The sequence below is a fragment of the Kluyveromyces lactis genome (assembly GCF_000002515.2).
Source record: "Kluyveromyces lactis strain NRRL Y-1140 chromosome A complete sequence".
NCBI classification, from domain to species: domain Eukaryota; kingdom Fungi; phylum Ascomycota; class Saccharomycetes; order Saccharomycetales; family Saccharomycetaceae; genus Kluyveromyces; species Kluyveromyces lactis.
In genome coordinates this window covers 268197-286947 of record NC_006037.1, presented here as the reverse complement: position 1 = coordinate 286947, position 18751 = coordinate 268197, and the positions used below count along the sequence as shown (strand labels likewise).

Here is an 18751-nt window from a genome sequence, read left to right as displayed (position 1 = left end):
CAAGGTATATCTTTTGGAATTTTTATATATCTAGTCTCAAACCAAATCCGCTTTGAGAATACCTAGACCCGCATACGCTTAGGCATGTACATAGATAGAATATATAAGATCTAATTTCAACTGTGCTTCGAAGAACACGCAAGTTGAACTTAACAAACCCCGGAGAATAGGCAATTCATATACTTAAAGATTGGAGGCGCGGCATTTGTCCCTCAAATGCATGGTAACCATAACCATCAATCCATTCCAATCCAAGTGGAATCTGAATTCTAGACGGAGGTCTCGAAGAGACCATCATCTTCACCCATACTTACTGATCGCACGATCGTTTCTATGAACATTCTTTCTCGATCTCAATTCCGTTACGATGATCTGGAAAGAAAAAGACGGATTTTTTCGAAAAAAGACGTTTTATTTTTATTGTTTGAATTTTCCATTTTTTTTTTTTTTTTGGCGAAGCACCTTTCCTTTTGATCTATTTTGCTTGAATGATTTTCAGATCAAATATAGTATAAATAAAATGTGTTACATGTTAACAAGTACATGAGATTTAAACTTTGATCTGTAGTTTGTACGTTGCCTTTTTTTTTGCTCTGTATAGGTTGACTCACTTGTGCAGAGTGAATATTAGCTGGCACATCTTTTTCCATTTGGTTTAGAGAGGAGGAACAGTTGTTATTTCGATCTGATATATTGAGGAAATATGCAGTTTGTGATACCGCTGCTATTATTAGTCTCTGCGATAAAACCAGTTCTGGGTCAGCAGTCTGCGGCGGAAAATGACGGAGGGATAACGGCAAGCAACGGTACAACAAGTACACTATCTCCTTCCTCATCTTTGGCGTCTTCTTCCGAAGAGCAGTCGACGTTTACCGTTATTACTAGTTCGAGTGATGGGGAAGTAAGTAGCACGGAGGAACCCTTTGTTTCATCGTCTGAAGCCCCAGAAGAGACTTCGATGTCAGAAGTGTCGACGTCTTTCATTTCAACGGATATCTCATCTAGTTCTGAGCTTCCTTCTAACACCACTACTAGCAGTAGTAGCAGTTCTTCATCCGAGTCTTCCACATCATCATCATCTACCAGTTCAAGCACAAGCTCTTCTACCAGCACTTCTAGCGATCTGGATGAAACCACAACATCATCTGAAGAGGAGACAACTTCTACATCAGTGGAATCATCGTCTGATCCGACCACCACACATCCGCCGACCACCATCACTTCGGTGATCAACGGTGTCACGATTTTGAGCGATAGGTACACTACAGTTACTTTCACACCTACTAGTACCAGCGATCCCGACAGCAGAGAAGGCCAACACACGGGACTAAGCGACAAAAATAAAAGGATTGTGATCGGTGTTGTTGTAGGGTTGGGTGTCCCGATCTTGCTTGTATTATTGGCATTGATCTACATTTTCTGCATCAAACCAAAGAGAACGAACTTCTTAAACTCAGAGGGTAAAGTGGTGACCGCATACACTTCTGGTAAAGTGTCTAAATGGTGGAAAGCATTCATGGGTAAACAAACGGACGATTACGTGACGGAATCTCCGGAATCAGGTATCGATGAACCATCAGTGTTGGCGCCAACAAGAAATAATACTGTCGGTAGAAACAACACCGATGGCCATAGAAAATCTCATTCCAACGAACTGATGTTGGATGAAGAAAAATATTACGATGATGACGGTAATGAATTGAACGGTAGAAACTACTGATCACTGCTATATTCTTTAAACATCCAAAAAAATAAAACTAAACCTATCTATCATGGTGGTGTATGTCGACTGGGTCGTCCAATTTTTTTTTCTTCCTGCATTTTACAATAAAACACGGCATGGTGTACTCCTTGCATTTGAATTCATTTATCATTGCCGAAACATTTGACTAATCCCCCTAATTATAATTCTATTTCGACCCATTCGTTTCACATACACTCTAACTGCTATTCCGATCCCCTAAACCTTACTTTTAAAGAGTCCACCTATAGTGCATGCATATCAAAAATTAAAATTGTCAGATACTTCATTATACTGTGTAAAATATATCTAAAAAATGACAGAGAGAAAAAGAAAGCTTATATGTATTCTGGAGTTGACCGAATTTAGCTGAGCACACGTATCTACTGAGCTTCTTTCAATCATCACCTTGTCGGTCTTTTAACAGTGTCACAATGTTATAATCGTACCTAACCGGGTAACAAAGGTACTCAATCATCCTTTTTCCTTAGTTTTTTTTTTAATATTTACTGTCGCTACATAGTTAAGATCTTGACTTTTTAAGATATTCGATTCTTGAAAGTTTAATATCATTTCTTTTGTATGCCTTTGGATATCCAATTAGATTTAAACAAACAAAATGGCGCTCGCGGCTAATAGCATCAACTCTGATCTCCCTCTGTCATACGTTTCATTACTTCTACACACTTTCAAAGGTTACCGGGACGATGGCTTTCTGTTTAAATCTCCGTATATTAAAAACATCATGTTTTCTTTATTATATATATTAAAGGAAACGTTTTTCCACCGTAAGTGAAATTTTCAAAAATTCTCTGTCGAAATAAAGTACATCGTAGCCAAGAGAACAAAAAAAGGACAAGACCCAGAGACAGCAAGCGTCGGCGATTTGGACTTATACGTAAATTCTTTATTGGTTCTAATACGTTCTGTTTCTCTGCTTTGCAGTTGAAGTTATTGAGAAGCTTTATCACTATCTTTGTCGTTTTTTGCGTTTCCCTTACGCCAAATCATCATCTTAAAGAGAAACCGTTGGTGGCTTTGATATACTACACATCTTTTTACTGATCTGCAGCATATATGAGTGACAATCCGTTTGAGTCTTATCTCGCACGAGACCAGCAACCGCCACAGCCCGCTGTCGATGTGCTTTCGCAGCCTAATGCCTCACTAGAATATTGCACGGTGTCAGTGGAAGATACGATAGCACAATTAGGAACTGATTTCGATAATGGTTTATCCAATCCATCAGAAATTGCTTATAGGAAATCAATTTGGGGATCAAACGAAGTCCTACCTGATGAGAAAGTATCTCTTTGGAAAAAATTCTTGTCTACATTCATTGAAGACCCTTTAATTCTTTTGTTGATCGGATCTGCAGTTATATCTTTCTTAATGGGAAACATCGATGATTCCATCAGTATTGCTCTGGCCATCATCATTGTTGTTACCGTCGGGTTTGTACAAGAATATAAGTCAGAGAAGTCATTAGAAGCATTAAACAAGTTAGTCCCAGCGGAATGTCATTTGACAAGATCAGGGCAGTTATCCCATGTTCTTGCGTCAAACTTAGTTCCAGGTGATTTGGTCAGATTTAAGGTCGGTGATAGAATTCCTGCTGATTTAAGAATTGTAGAATCTATCGATTTGTGCGTAGATGAAAGTAATTTGACAGGTGAAAATGAACCAGTACACAAGAGTTCTGGTGCAGTGGACCCTAAGAACTACTCTCATATACCTGGATCCATTATTCCAGTTGGCGATAGAAACTGTATCGGATTTATGGGTACTTTGGTCAGAGAAGGCCATGGTAAGGGAATAGTCATTGCCACAGGCAAGCATACTGTTTTTGGTTCTGTCTTTGAAATGATGAGTGGTATAGATAAGCCAAAGACTCCATTGCAGACAGCAATGGACAAATTGGGTCAGGATTTGTCCTACATGAGTTTCGTTTTGATTGGTATTATTTGTTTGATTGGTATTATCCAGGGTAGATCATGGTTGGAAATGTTCCAGATCGCTGTTTCTCTAGCGGTGGCTGCTATCCCTGAAGGTTTACCAATTATTGTTACTGTTACTTTGGCCCTAGGGGTCTTAAGAATGGCTAAACGTAAGGCTATTGTCAGGAGGCTTCCAAGTGTTGAAACTTTGGGTTCTGTAAACGTTATTTGTTCTGATAAGACTGGTACTTTGACCGCAAATCATATGACTGTTTCAAAGATTTGGTGTTTGGGCAGTATGGAAAATAAAACTAATTGTTTGGCATTATCTAAGGTGAAAGAAAGACCGATTAAAATGGAGCAAGATGTTGCTACCACTTTGAGAATCGGTAACATTTGCAATAATGGGACCTACTCCCAGGAACATCTTAAATACCTTGGTAATCCAACAGATATTGCCATCTTAGAGTCATTACAACATTTTGGTATAAATGATTGCAGAAACTCCGTCAACAAGATTAACGAAATCCCTTTCAATTCGAAGAGAAAATTTATGGCTGTCAAAACTATCGATGCCAATGATAAAGTGGTAGTATACGTGAAAGGTGCTTTCGAAAAGATTGTTGAGAAATCCATCAACTACATTGGCAGAGACGGGAAGGTGCATAAGCTGAAACCAAATGATAAAGCCATCATTAACGATGCAGCTGTTGCACTGGCTTCTGAAGGACTTCGTACACTTGCTTTTGCGGAGCTGGAGGTGAGCGCCACCCATGGTGACAAAGAATTCAATGAAGACATGGTTGAAGGCTTAACATTTACTGGTCTAATTGCTATGAATGATCCACCTAGGCCGACAGTCCGCAGTGCCATTGAAGAACTACTCCAAGGTAGCGTACATGTTATTATGATCACAGGTGATGCTGAAAACACTGCTGTTAGTATTGCTAGACAAATTGGAATTCCTGTCATCAACCCTGAATACAGTGTGCTTTCAGGTGATAAGCTGGACCAAATGACTGATGACCAATTGGCTAGTGTTATTGATCATGTTAACGTGTTTGCTCGTGCTACCCCTGAACATAAGTTGAACATTGTTCGCGCCTTGCAAAAGCGTGGTGATATTGTAGCAATGACTGGCGATGGTGTTAATGATGCACCTGCCTTGAAGTTGGCAGATATAGGTGTGTCTATGGGTAAAATGGGAACTGATGTTGCCAAAGAAGCCTCTGATATGGTTTTAACCGACGATGACTTCAGTACAATTTTAACTGCCATTGAAGAAGGTAAAGGTATTTTCAATAATATTCAAAATTTCTTGACTTTCCAATTGTCTACCTCAGTTGCTGCTCTTTCGTTGGTCGCTATTTCGACTTCTTTGAAACTACCAAATCCTTTAAATGCCATGCAGATTCTTTGGATTAATATATTAATGGATGGACCTCCAGCTCAGTCCTTAGGTGTTGAGCCTGTCGATCATGAAGTTATGAGAAAACCCCCAAGAAAAAGGACTGACAAGATCCTAACTGACGCTGTCCTCAAAAGAGTGTTGATTAGTGCATGTTTTATAATTGTTGGAACAATATATGTCTTTGTCAAGGAAATGGCAGAAGATGGCCAAGTTACATCAAGAGACACAACTATGACATTTACCTGTTTTGTCTTTTTTGATATGTTTAATGCCTTGTCTTGTAGACATGCAACGAAATCCATCTTCGAGATAGGATTCTTTGCAAACAAGATGTTCAACTATGCTGTGAGCTTATCTCTTTTAGGACAATTATGCGCCATTTATATACCATTCTTTCAGGGTATTTTTAAGACAGAAAGTCTTAGCCTGGGAGATTTACTGTTCCTCTTAACGTTAAGCAGCAGCGTTTTCATTGGTGATGAAATCAGGAAATACTATGTCAAGAAAAATAGATACTTGGACTCATATAGCTCCTCAATTGTTTAATTGGTCTGATAAAAAGTTATATATTTCATGTATTCATGTATATTAAATTGCAACGAGCATTTATATGTTACTAGTTATGGTAATATGCATTAGTGTTACTTTTATGAATAGTATATATCGGAAGCTAAAATACTCTGGAACATTTCACTAAAAGTTAATGATGTTGTTACTAGCTGCCTTCCTTAATCTGTTCATAATTGCTAGCCCTTCTTCGTTGGCTTCTGTTCCCTCTACAACAATTAGGTCTACGTTGTCTTCTTCATCAACTTTTCTCAAAAGAGCAAAAAGATTGGCTTGGATCTCCTTGCCTGTTGTACCGAGTGATTCATGTATGCACTTGCCATCTATGAAATGTTTATTCAAATGTAAGCTGTTCAAGAATGCAACCTTTTTGGCACCCTGCTGTATGATTTCCTTGTCAACTAAGCTTTTCAGTCTACCCAATCTTTCGGATGATATGATTTGCGAATCGCCTTCAGGCACCAATAAAATAACCTTAGCCTTAGGGGAATAATGTCTATATTTCATACCTGGAGTTTTGACTTTTTCATCGTCCTTGATGTTTACTTTAGTCTCTACCAGACACTCTTTCCATAGAGGTCCGCCAATGTTTAGAATATTCTCATAGGTAAAACCACCTGGCCTTAATAACATTGGCGGAGTTACAAGCCCATCGACTACAGTAGATTCGACACCAACAGAACATTTACCACCATCTAAAATAAGTGGTATTCTACCATTCAAGTCATGGAATACGTGTTCAGCGGTCGTTGGTGATGGTCTTGTAGATGCGTTGGCTGAAGGTGCTGCGATTGGGGTATCACTCAATGCTATTAATGCTCTTGCAATCGGATTAGCAGGGATTCGACACGCAAATGTTGGTTGATTTGCAGTAGTCAATTTGGATAATGTGTTTCTGTTTGAACCGTCGGGAATTGATAAGAGTATGGTAAGTGGCCCAGGCCACAGTTTTTCCACTAATGGATGATAAATCTCTGGTACATGGGAAAGAGGCTTACAATCATCAGAGATATCTGAGTATATGACACGGTTAAGTTGAGAAAGGGACGAAATATGGGTTATCAAAGGGTTATCGCTAGGTCTGTTCTTTGCCTTGTATATATTTTTTACAGATTCATCGTTCAAGGCAGAACCTCCAAGTCCATACACAGTCTCAGTTGGAAAGGCAACAGTTTCTGAGGTATCTCGTATTATACCAGCAGCTTCTAACAGGTTTTTTTCAGTTTCAGCACATGTGAATGTCGGTAAAGATCCGTCTATATGGGCACTATCTGAGAAATGTATCGCTGCAGGATCGACTTTCAGAATCCTGGTAGTTAATTTCATTACACTTCGTAGCATACACTGGGAAAAATTAGGGAGAGTAGTGTAATGTAATTGTAATATGAATTGATAACTATGACAACCTGAATTACTGAATCTTTGGTATATAAATGACCACTAGAGTCGGATTATTTAGCAGTCTTTCCAATACGATGGCCTCTTCATCATGCCAGCCAGCCTCATCTTTCAATGTTCTGCATTAAAATGCCAGCTTGAGTTAACTGCTGAAAAGGTGAAAAAGAAAAAAACTAATTCGTATATCTCATCTTGTACGAACATGACACTTTCCGTAATCCTGAGCTTGATTAAGCTCGATTCAGGATAAGACAGCACATGTTAATCATAATCCTATAGATTGACAATTGGCGTCGGAGCTTTGTAACCGTGTTGATCTGATTTGATATGCATTAGAAAATGGTGAGTTGAGGTACAAAATATATAGATCGGTATGCTCTCATATTTCCAATATGACGACTATCCCGGTTCACAACAAAACCACCTCTCAATTCGACCGAAAATCTCAGATTTGAATAGAATATCTTGTTTATAATCATTATCCACAAGGGATGCAATTTCACGACACTTCATTGAAAATAGTCAAAGGCTGCATCATAATGGCAGATACGGCTTATTGGAAAAAGCGCTTCGAATCACATGCCAGGTCAATTACAACTCATGGCGGATTAGTTACCTTTTGTAATTTACTTATCGTACGTTGCTTAAAATTCTTTACTGTTATATTTAGTATGCCCTAAAGCTTACCGACAATAAAAGAGTTAATTAGAATGACGGAGTCTTTAATTATCTGGAATTAGGTCGATTGAATTTGTATGGTAAAAAAGTCCGTTACCTACGTCTCCTAGAAATCGATCAAGAGTTTTATAAATTTGCTGGTTAGTCATACCTGGATACATCTTTTACATTTGCGGTGTTCTACGTATGAAGTGTGCCCAATATGATCAAGCAACGGATCATGTTCAGCTGTGCTTTTACCCGCTTCTTTAGCGGTGTGGCAATACGGTGAACATTTGTTAGTAGAGCAGGGGCCTATTTAAGTCACGTGCAAGTGTATTCTTATTTTGTTACCCGTATATATATATATATGTCTTGCCGGTAGCAATTGAAAAATGCTGTTCAAAATCACTTCAACATACGCATAGTAAATAAGGTTTATTGAATCTCTAAACATTGGAAAGAAATATCGGGCATTTATCTCTGACATAATTCAGAATTTGAACGGTAGCAAATAATTTTGTCGCACAATTGTTGACTTATAGATTTTCCTTCTACAATGAGCGCTAAAAAGGATTTGATAGATCGTGATGATGATGATATTAATCCATTTGAAGACGACTCCTTTGTTCCTCAAGTTACACCCGGCTTAAAACCATTCGAGCCTGAGCTCCAAGATATAACGTTAGAAACTACTAGAGAGGCTCCTCAACCTGCTATAACTACAGGAAAGGCCAGTATCTTCTCAAAGCTATCTCCATATTTTCAAGTAGATGAAACCACACTCAAACAAAAACTTATCACCGCATTGAAACTAGGTGAATTGAAATCATTGAGGGATCCTGAAAGCCAAGCAGATGCACAATTGGATTTGTACAGTACTGTATGGATAACAGCCACTGTCATCATGGTACTGTTCCTATCTTATTCCGGTAAGAGTGTTATCGGATCACTAATCACAAATAGCTTTTCTGATGTAATCGATTTCCAGATCATGATCAATTGTCTATTCTTATTCTACATTTACGTTTTGGGGGTGCCAATCTTAGCATTTTTGATCTGTAAATTCGTGTTCAAAGAACCCTTTGATGTCATAACAGCAATTGACACATATGGTGTCAGTAACGTTGTGTGGGTGCCAATCGGTTTCATAAGTGTAGTGACGGGACTTGTGGGACCCTTCGAAAATATAATAGAATGGGTCCTAGTGGCAATAGGAGGTGCATACAGCGGTGGTATTATCTATATACAACTAAAAAATGTTGTAACAGAGTTACAAAATGGTAAAGTTCTATTGCTTGCCATGATTGGGGTTCATATTCTATTTACGTTACTGGTAAGATGGATCATCCTTTAAAGTATATACTCTACAACTTACTCAAAGCATGATAATATGACACCTAAAAAATATAACGCTTGTATCAGTTATGATATGTAAAACGGGTGTTTAATTAAACATATTAGACCAGGTATATATTAACTGTTGAACAGAGTACAATAAAACGATTAAAAACCAAAGAAAAAAACAATGAAAGAGAATAACAGGGAAAAAAACTTCACCCCTCTAATGTACCCAAAGGGGGATAATGTACATCAGGAGAGGAAATAATGAATAGAATAGTTGAAATGGTATGTCCATCATTAATAGAAAAAAGTTCAATGAAAAGTTGAAATAGTGTTACTCGTTTTATGAAAAGGGTGCTGAACGATAATGCTTTTTGCCCTGTGAATTGTATATGAATGTATAGGTTATCAATCCAGTGAATAACCAACATTGAGGTAGTCCTTGACTGTGAAATCTCCTAAAGAATTTCGTTTGCCCAGTTTTTTGTTCAAAGTAGAAAATACGGCGATATCGTTTCTAGTGAACCCTTTGCTAAAACTACAATCACGGTCTTTTTTCTTTTGGCATGAGCTACAAGAGCTGAAAGCAATCAACTTATCAACATGTCTAACCAGCGACATGTCTTTGCGTTCTGCTAATTGTTTCCTGACCTCGGTCGGGATTTTCATCAATATATCTGGTCTACAAGTATCAATTGACAAAGGACAATGTAATGATTCATCTTCTTTGCAATTGAAAAGCAGTGAAGGGTCTTGTGATATGACTAGTACGGTGGCATCGCATTTAATTTTCTTTGACCTGCAAACATCGCAGCTTGGTCCTGTTCTTTGCCTTTTGCACTTAGAGGAAGTGATAACTTTAGCTCCTGAGATATTAGCCAGTAGTTGGTTATCATCAAAGCCTCGTGTTACTCCAGCATCCTCTTCCACAGAAGATGGTGAATTTGAGACAGATTGAGCTCTTGATAGTGGTGACTTTGATCTTGAAGAGGAGCGTGATGTAGTACTTGACGTTGTGTTGGAAGAAACAGCAGAACTCAAAGTGAACGAAGTGTTACTGCTCATTCTCATGCTATTCTTTCTTGAGTTTTTCCGTCCTCTTTTCTTGAACGCTACTGGAGCAGCCAAAGATTCTTCATCAGCACTAGAGTTCGAGCGTTTTCTCTGCAAACAGTCGTGTATTAGAGGATGCTGATGACTGTTATAGCTACTGCCGATAGTATCCTTTGGAAGGGCGACGTTGTTGGTGGCAGCGGCAACAGATGCTAGGCTTGCCAAGTCATCCAACGAAGAACTTGCCGTTGCTGTTGAGCTATTAATGTTTGAGTTTGGTGGTGTCAGTAGAACCGCTGTTTTAGAAGTAGTGTAATTAGCACTTGGCTTGGACCATGAGCTAGAATTGGATATGAGGTTAAGTCCGGACACCGATTTATCCTGCTTGAAATTTGATGCCGACAGCTTGTTAAGATATGTGTTTCTTTCATCATGATGAACCACCGCCGGGAGCAACAAGGGCGGAAGTGATGTATTGTTGCAGTTGTCTATAATAATACTGGACATGATGACGATTGGTTTCTTGATTAAATTGCGTAGTGTTCTCTAAAAAAAAACTCTGTAATGAGATAATGCTTAACTAACTAAAGGTAAAATAATACATTAGTAAAACTCCGAAAAGAAGATGGAAGGAAATTAATAGATAAACAATCCACAAACCATAATCTATATATATATATATATATAAATATATTTATACATACCAATAGTATTCATATGAACGGAAAATACCCGATATACAACAAAAGAAGGTATCTTTATAGCCATGAACTCCACCATAACCCCATCTCCAAACTCATGAGGTGTCGTCCCGAAAGGAACTCTGAATCTCGGTGTATTCTGTATTAGGACCACTCCTACAAAGTCCTCTGTACCCACAGGTAAAACCGACGTCTTGACTACCTGTAATTTCTCAGATGAAAATTCAAAAAAAAAAAAAAAAAATTATGATACGAGCCTTTCCATCATGTAAAAATTCACATCACAACACCGGACTGTAAAAAAGCAGGTACAGAAACATATCAAAAGAAAGAAAAAAGTACAACATTGAATGTAAATATACATATCTCTTGCTGATAGTCTACTACTACCAGAGGCAGTCAATTGTTGAAGTTCATGGAGACAGGTTGCTACATCATGCCAACTCCAATCAATTCGGAGGACGCTGCGTAGTAAAACAGAATTGAAGACCAGGCAAAGAACCCAACGGTCAAGAAATTCTCTGGTACGTGAGGCGTAAACGACTGGGTATAATTGTCGCTAATTGCTCAATTCGTAAGTATTAGGTATAATGGCACATTCTACCCCTCTGTTTTCCCGAACCCAAAAAATTGCACCACACAGAAACCAAGTACCGGATTACTACGTAGTTGATTGTAGCTAACAAAAACTCCAACGGTGGGGCAAGATAAAGCTCTGTTCCATCTGGCCAAAAATTCGTAACCACAGTCGTCACTCTAACTAGAAACAAATCGGTTGGCACCAAAAACTGGTTCCCCGTTAGATTAGAATGGAAAAACTTTTTGAGAATCTTGCCTCCACTACAACGCTTTCTAGCTCTAAATCGGAGAAACTGTCTTTTTTTTTTTTTTCAAAAAGAACGAAAAATGAACATAATAGAGAAGTCCTTCCAGTTTTCTACGCCTGGCAATGTAAATACGAAGCTAAGGAGTTTGCTTGGAGTACCGAAATGGTACTCCCATCTGTTTTAACTCCCCCTTATGAGGAGAGAAACTTTAATGGAGATTCGATTAGCAGAAACATAAGAAGCTCCGACAATTTCCAGTTTTGAGACCCTAAGTAGTTAGAATATTATGTGAGCGTGTTTTTCTTTGATATCTATCAAGATTTCTTTTTTACTCCTCACCACCTCTCTATTTACATTGAAAGTTTTGCCGAAGGAATCCGAATCTGTCTCCAATAAAGGAACAAACCCCCTTTCCCCTCCTCTTTAAAAAAAAAAGTTTGTAAGTGATTTAACAACCGAGCACTATTATCAAAGATGTAATTGAGAGAATCGGAGGTACATGTCCGTTGGCTCCTAATAGTTGTCAAGAGTTGGCGTGTTGGGAAATTATCGCTACCCACATGGGGTTGTTGGAGACGTATGCGAGATTATACTAAGAACGCTGGAGGTTACCCTTTTCGGAGTTTTTGGGAGTTTAATGTGATTTTGTATCAGGTGACTGACTTCTTTTTCTTTTTTTTCGGAGTGGTCTGAATACAATGTCTTGCCTAGCAACAAAATGATATCGAAGGAAAACTGGGTGAGGGGCTCCGAAATTTGTGGAAGTGCGCTCGTTCCTTGAGGCTTGTCCATCATTAATGTGGTAGGGTAACTTCAATGGAATTTACGATTTCGGAGGTAATCTTTTGTTTTGGTTAACGTTCACGTGAATGTCAGGGTAATGCTTTCTTGTATTTTTCCTTTTCAGCAATGTTTACGTTTTTGATTTTTTGCCACCACGCGTTTTCGTGTTTGCCTCAACTGAAATCTCATCATCATCTTTATTTACAAAACATAAAATACATTACTAAAATGATTAACATGGTGAATGATTATAATGCCCTAGTCTTACTTTAATGTACACACTTAACACCAGGGGATATACCATCGTTTCATTTACCGAAAGACTATGGCACGCCGGAGGTTACCAGACAGACCGCCAAACGGGATCGGTGCTGGAGCTCGTCCAAATTTGAGACCAAGAAGGTTGGACACTAACCAAGCACTGGAAACGTTAACGAAACCTTTCAAAGTTCCGTTTAAAGTTAATAAAACCGACCATGCCAAACGATATGGAGTGAGATCTTCAAGAAGATCTCAAACGACTTATGCAAATATGGATTCTTCCTTAGATTCTGATTTGCACGTTAAAAGGAAAGATGCACTATCTTTATCCAGATTGAATGCAGAGCCATCAAGACTGGATACAATATATTCAACATTAAGACGGTCATTTACCGTACCGATCAAGGGGTACGTTCCAAGGCACAATATTCCGATGGCTTTGGGAACCAAGGCAAAAGTTGTTATACCACCAAGACCGTTGCATGATCCGACAGACGAGCTTGCCATCGTTCTTTATGATCCTACAGTGGACGGTGATATCCCTGAGCAGCATGAAGATTTGGAATCGTTTAGACAAAATGCAGTAGACACTAAGAAGTCTCAAAAGGGGAAGGATTCAGAGTCGCAAGACCAGAAAGCAAAGGAATCTTCGCCCAATTCTGCTCCATCAATTCATCACCCTAAAATGCTATCCAACGGTGTGAAGAATAAAACCCTAAAAGAGCTATTAGGATCTTCTGAAGATAATACATCAAAAAAGTTCCCCAACGTACCAGTTGTGATTGATCCCAAATTGGCTAAGATTTTAAGACCGCATCAAGTTGAGGGTGTTAGATTTTTGTATAGATGTGTTACTGGTTTAGTCATGAAAGACTTTTTGGATGCCAAAACAGTGTTGGACTCAAGCTCTCAATCAATGGAAAAAGCTGATACACAAGCTGATTCTAACATAACAGGTTCGAAATCACCGGTTGAAACTGATGTCTCGTCCCTTAAAGACGTTATTAAAATCAATGAAAATTCTAGAAACAGGGGAGCCTATGGGTGTATTATGGCAGATGAAATGGGATTGGGTAAGACATTACAATGCTTAGCGTTAATGTGGACCATGTTGAAACAAGGTCCGCAAGGTAGGAGATCAATTGATAAATGTATTATTGTGTGTCCATCATCTTTAGTCAACAATTGGGCAAATGAAATTGACAAATGGTTGGGACCAGGTTCTCTTTCTTCATTGGCTATTGACGGTAAAAAGTCCAGTCTAAATAATGGAAATGTGGCGGATTCAGTGAGTCATTGGGCTTCAGCTCAAGGTAGAAATATCGTCAAACCTGTCCTCATCATTTCTTATGACACTTTAAGGCGTAATGTCGAACAGTTAAAGAACTGTGAGGTTGGACTAATGTTAGCAGATGAGGGGCATCGTTTGAAGAATGCAGATTCCTTAACATTCACGGCATTGGATTCCATTAGGTGTCCGAGAAGAGTTATTCTATCGGGAACTCCGATTCAAAATGATTTATCGGAGTATTTTGCATTATTAAATTTCTCAAATCCCGGATTGTTGGGTTCCAGAAATGACTTTAGGAAAAACTTCGAATTACCGATTTTACAGAGTAGAGATTCATTGGCTACAGATGAAGAGGTCACTTTGGGTAAGGATAGGTTGAGACAACTTTCAAACATTGTCTCGAAGTTCATTATCAGGCGTACCAACAATATTTTGGCAAAATATCTACCTTGCAAATACGAGCATGTTATATTCATAAATTTAACACCATTTCAGCAATCTCTATATCAGCATTTCATTGAATCAAGAGCTGTTAAGAAGATCGTTAAAGGGGATAGTAACCAACCGTTGAAGGCAATCGGTTTGTTAAAAAAATTATGTAACCATCCAGACTTATTAGAGCTATCTGAAGACATTCCGGGTTCAGAAGAGTTAATACCCGACGATTATCAATCTTCTGTTGACTCCCGCACTTCAAGAAATAGAAGCGTTATTCAGACAGCTTTTTCCAGTAAGTTTTCGGTCTTGGCAAGATTTTTGTACAAAATTAAAACGGAGTCTAACGACAAGATTGTGTTGATTTCAAACTATACCCAGACGCTAGACTTGATTGAAAAAATGTGTTTTAGTAACCACTATGGCGTATTGAGATTGGATGGTACCATGAACATCAATAAAAGACAAAAGTTAGTGGACCGGTTCAATGATCCGGAGGGACAAGAGTTTATATTTTTGTTAAGTTCCAAGGCCGGTGGTTGCGGTATAAACTTGATTGGTGCCAACAGATTGATTTTATTAGATCCAGATTGGAACCCGGCTGCAGATCAACAAGCTTTGGCTAGAGTTTGGAGAGATGGGCAAAAGAAAGATTGTTTTATCTACAGATTCATTAGTACTGGTACCATTGAAGAGAAGATTTTCCAAAGACAATCGATGAAGATGAGTTTGAGTTCATGTGTTGTGGATGAAAAGGAGGATGTTGAACGATTGTTCAGTTCGGATAATTTGAAGCAATTGTTCAAACTTGATACAAAAACCATATGTGATACCCATGAGACATATAATTGTAAACGCTGTAAGAATGGAAAGCAAATTTTGAAAGCTCCGGTAATGCTATACGGTGACGCGACTTCGTGGAATCATTTGAATCACGATGCATTAGCAAAAACAAACGACCATCTCTTGAAAAATGAATTCAATCACAAAGACATCAGTTTTGCATTTCAATATATATCGCATTGATCTTTCATTTTTTTAAAGTACATTTTAATTTCACTACTATATAGACGCATTAATAAATTCGGTTTCTGGGCGGTTCGGAACAGATAACTCGGTTAATATGAAGAGGCAACTCAAGTTTTCGAGATCTTTGAGCCGATCCTAATTTATATAAATACAGTTTGAATATGGATTTCCATATTAAAGCTAATTTTATTACGAGTATGTTTGAATAGAGTTACATGAACATATGTACTTACCCTAGAATAAGGTAGTTTAAGAATTATAAGTGTGTCATCAAATCATCAATGTCTGCGAATTCAACGGGGAACAGGTCGTTAGGAGAGGGGTTATTACCTTCACTAGTGCCACTGAACAGAGAGTTGTTATCGATGATGTTTTGGTTCACCATATTTGATTGTTTCAGTGCCTGGTTGAAGTCAGTGGTGAATGACGGTTCTACAAAGGATGGCGCTACTCCGACCTTCTCGATGCTGAATACGGATGGATCTCCGTACTGTGTATTAGCACTTAGAACTGTATTGGTGGAATCCGCTGGTGAGTTGAAATGATTACCAGATGCCGGAAGTGCTGTGCTGTTAGTTTCTGCTGGTGAAACCATAGACTTGATTTGTGGCGTAGAAGTGTTGGGTACATTTTTCGGATGTCTCTTCCTTTTATTCTCATTGTCATAACGATGATTTTTGTGTATACTAACGGAACGTTCCCTTCTAGAATTGACGCTCTTCCAACTTATAAATGGATTTGTAGATGAGTTTGAACCGATACTCGGTGGCTTTGATTCCGGAATATCCATAAAGCTAGGAGTTATAGATAGAACTTCGACGCTTCGTACGCTGTCCGTATCAAAGCCATATACATTTTGAGATTGGTCCACTTGAACAGGGTTAAGATATCCGCGTCCATTATTAGAATGATGAAGCATATCCTGGTAGTGATGAGCGTTACCACTATGAAGCATAGAAGACAGAGAATCCGAACTGTTTAATGAACTAATGAAATCATTGTTTGATGATGCCACGGAGTCATGAGAAGATATATTTGACACAAAAGAAGATGAACGGCCAGCGACTGAGAGTGGAACGCGTTGGGTTGATCCACTCTTTGAAATGTTATCTACATTGTTACGCAAATGTTGTTCGCTAAGAGCCTTCCGTTGCTCTTTCAACTGATTATAACTCAAAGATTTCGAAGTATCCGCGAAATACGTCACATTTGGGGCATCTGCAGAGACGTCATTGTAGATAGATACGTGCTCTCCCATGAGAAGTGGATTGATGTGATCGGCTTGGTCCTCTGAAGAAGCAATATTCGTTGGGACGTATTCCGTAAGCGGAATGAAAACTTCACCGACTTTAGTCCTCGTCTTGGGTGTGATAGGTTTCATGGTACTTAGAGGTTCTAATCCGATTGTATTTTTACTATCCGGTCCGTTACCAGGTGGAGACCGATTAGAACTTGACAGCGACGCATTATCCCAGCCAGTGGAAAAGCTTGTATTCATAGAGATCGGAGACGCCAGGAAGTTCGATAAATCCTGATCGACAGAATGTGACGAATCCAGAGAATGTAGAGATTGGTGTGAATATCCGCTATTAGTATGTTTTGATATTTTACCATTGATATCCAGTCCTACAGCGGAATTGCCTTGATGTGATTGTTTTTTCCTTCTTGGCGCACGCTTCTTATGACACGGGCAGTGATCCGGATCATTCTTACAAACACATCCCGATTCTTCTCTTGCCTTCTGTGCGATCCGTTTCTTCTCTTGTCGCCCACAAGTGCATTGGCCCGATGGATTCGCATTCCTGTTCTTCCGTAGTTCTTTACAATGAGCACAAGTCGTTGACGGCCTACCTTTCGGTTTAATCATAGTCAACGGCTGATCTGTATGGTTACATGTAGTCACTCTGTGTCCTCTAATACACCTTTCACAGGCATATTTCACACCGTTGATAAGAACCATTGTGTGCTATTTGAATGCGATACAGAATGTGTCTGTGCTGTCTTCAGTGAATAATAACCACAAAAAAAGCTTCAAAAGTCAGCAGTAAGAAGCCAGCAAAGGGACAATGAAAATGACAATTAGGGAGTGTGAATATTAAGACAAATGAATTAGATTAGGTCACTCCAATATGTGTGTTTTCTTTTTCTTTCCTTAAAGTTGATTAAGCCGTTGTCTGACTAAAAATCCTACCAGAAAGAGAAGAGAAAGAAAAAAAGGAAGATATTCAGCCTTATAATTGGGGGTTGGATACTGAGAACGTGAACAGAATAAGCCAGAGACAGCAGTTTCTCTATCAATCTCCTCAAATACTAGTCAAAAACACTGATATATAGTATCTTTTTTTTATCTCTCAAAATTTGACCTTTAAAAGTTCTGTTGAAATTTTTAAACCTAGTAAGTAATGTCTCTGTAAAATTTCAGTACACATCAAATCAAATACAAGTACAGTGAGTAAAGTTGGGAAGGAGAAGTATTCGTAGCAGATTCTTTCAGAAAATAGCGTCAAATGGTACAACACAAGTAATATGGATACCGAGTTATTCCTGTATACCAGCCGTTAATTCTTAAACCTTATGAGTAACGAAGGCAATTGAGGAATACTTACAGTACTTCTCTTTTCAATTTTTTTTTTCCTATAATTTTTTCCAAAAGAAAAAAAGGTATTAAGACAACAAAGAAGAAGTTCGGTATGTAGTAGCTTGATTATCTTAGGTCTAATTAGGAAAGTGGAAAAAAGCAGTTTTGAAACGCTGAAAGCTATCTATGTTTAATGGTATAGCGGGATGTAGAGCTCAATCAGGGTAGGAAATAAGTCTTTCAGCTCCGATTATTGCAGATCTATATATATATATATATATATATATATATATATGTATTCTGTTTGATAAGAATGTTTGATATGTCCGTATATGTATGTGAACAGCTGTTTGCGGGTAATGATTTTAAAGCCTTCAAGACTCTTCCATTCGTACAGGAATTTCAAGTGTTGTGCAGTGTCTTCTCCGCCAATGTGCACCGGAAATTAGAAAAAGAAATTTCATTTCGACATGCTTCGAGAGGCACCTCGTCAAGCTGCGTTCTTCTGTCTTATTCGGATGGTAAGGGTAGGACGACACATACATCATTATACTCTGTACTAACAGCGTTGGGCAAGGTGCGGAGACGTACACACGCCATTGTAAGAGGAATTGTTACACGATTCAGGAGAGAGGGGAGGTGGTCTAAGCCGGTTTTCGTTCAGTAGTCATCAGGGTTCCCAACTGATAAATATTTGTTGCTTCCATTTCCCAGATGAATATAGAGTTTTACCCAACT

The 18751-nt window shown here is 38.6% G+C and overlaps 7 protein-coding genes across 7 annotated transcripts; 4 read left to right on the top strand and 3 right to left on the bottom strand.

Annotated features, from left to right (window-relative positions):
* Positions 1 to 703: 703 nt before the first annotated feature.
* Positions 704 to 1720, top strand: MID2 (Mid2p; the record flags this gene model as incomplete). Its single annotated transcript, XM_451139.1, has 1 exon — positions 704 to 1720. The coding sequence occupies one exon, from the start codon at positions 704 to 706 to the stop codon at positions 1718 to 1720; it is 1017 nt and encodes a 338-aa protein (XP_451139.1).
* A 1098-nt stretch (positions 1721 to 2818) lies between these two features.
* PMR1 (Ca(2+)/Mn(2+)-transporting P-type ATPase PMR1) lies at positions 2819 to 5635 on the top strand (the record flags this gene model as incomplete). The annotated part of the gene is made up of 1 exon (XM_451138.1): positions 2819 to 5635. One exon carries the CDS (start codon positions 2819 to 2821, stop codon positions 5633 to 5635), a length of 2817 nt encoding a protein of 938 aa, XP_451138.1.
* Positions 5636 to 5782: 147 nt separating this feature from the next.
* On the bottom strand, positions 5783 to 6997 carry SUA5 (threonylcarbamoyladenylate synthase; the record flags this gene model as incomplete). The annotated part of the gene is made up of 1 exon (XM_451137.1): positions 5783 to 6997. One exon carries the CDS (start codon positions 6995 to 6997, stop codon positions 5783 to 5785), a length of 1215 nt encoding a protein of 404 aa, XP_451137.1.
* A 1273-nt stretch (positions 6998 to 8270) lies between these two features.
* On the top strand, positions 8271 to 9068 carry YIP5 (Yip5p; the record flags this gene model as incomplete). The annotated part of the gene is made up of 1 exon (XM_451136.1): positions 8271 to 9068. One exon carries the CDS (start codon positions 8271 to 8273, stop codon positions 9066 to 9068), a length of 798 nt encoding a protein of 265 aa, XP_451136.1.
* A 395-nt stretch (positions 9069 to 9463) lies between these two features.
* On the bottom strand, positions 9464 to 10615 carry SUT1 (Sut1p; the record flags this gene model as incomplete). Its single annotated transcript, XM_451135.1, has 1 exon — positions 9464 to 10615. One exon carries the CDS (start codon positions 10613 to 10615, stop codon positions 9464 to 9466), a length of 1152 nt encoding a protein of 383 aa, XP_451135.1.
* A 2129-nt stretch (positions 10616 to 12744) lies between these two features.
* Positions 12745 to 15432, top strand: RAD54 (DNA-dependent ATPase RAD54; the record flags this gene model as incomplete). Its single annotated transcript, XM_451134.1, has 1 exon — positions 12745 to 15432. One exon carries the CDS (start codon positions 12745 to 12747, stop codon positions 15430 to 15432), a length of 2688 nt encoding a protein of 895 aa, XP_451134.1.
* A 259-nt stretch (positions 15433 to 15691) lies between these two features.
* Positions 15692 to 17395, bottom strand: CUP2 (Cup2p; the record flags this gene model as incomplete). The annotated part of the gene is made up of 1 exon (XM_451133.1): positions 15692 to 17395. One exon carries the CDS (start codon positions 17393 to 17395, stop codon positions 15692 to 15694), a length of 1704 nt encoding a protein of 567 aa, XP_451133.1.
* Between the last annotated feature and the right edge of the window lie 1356 nt (positions 17396 to 18751).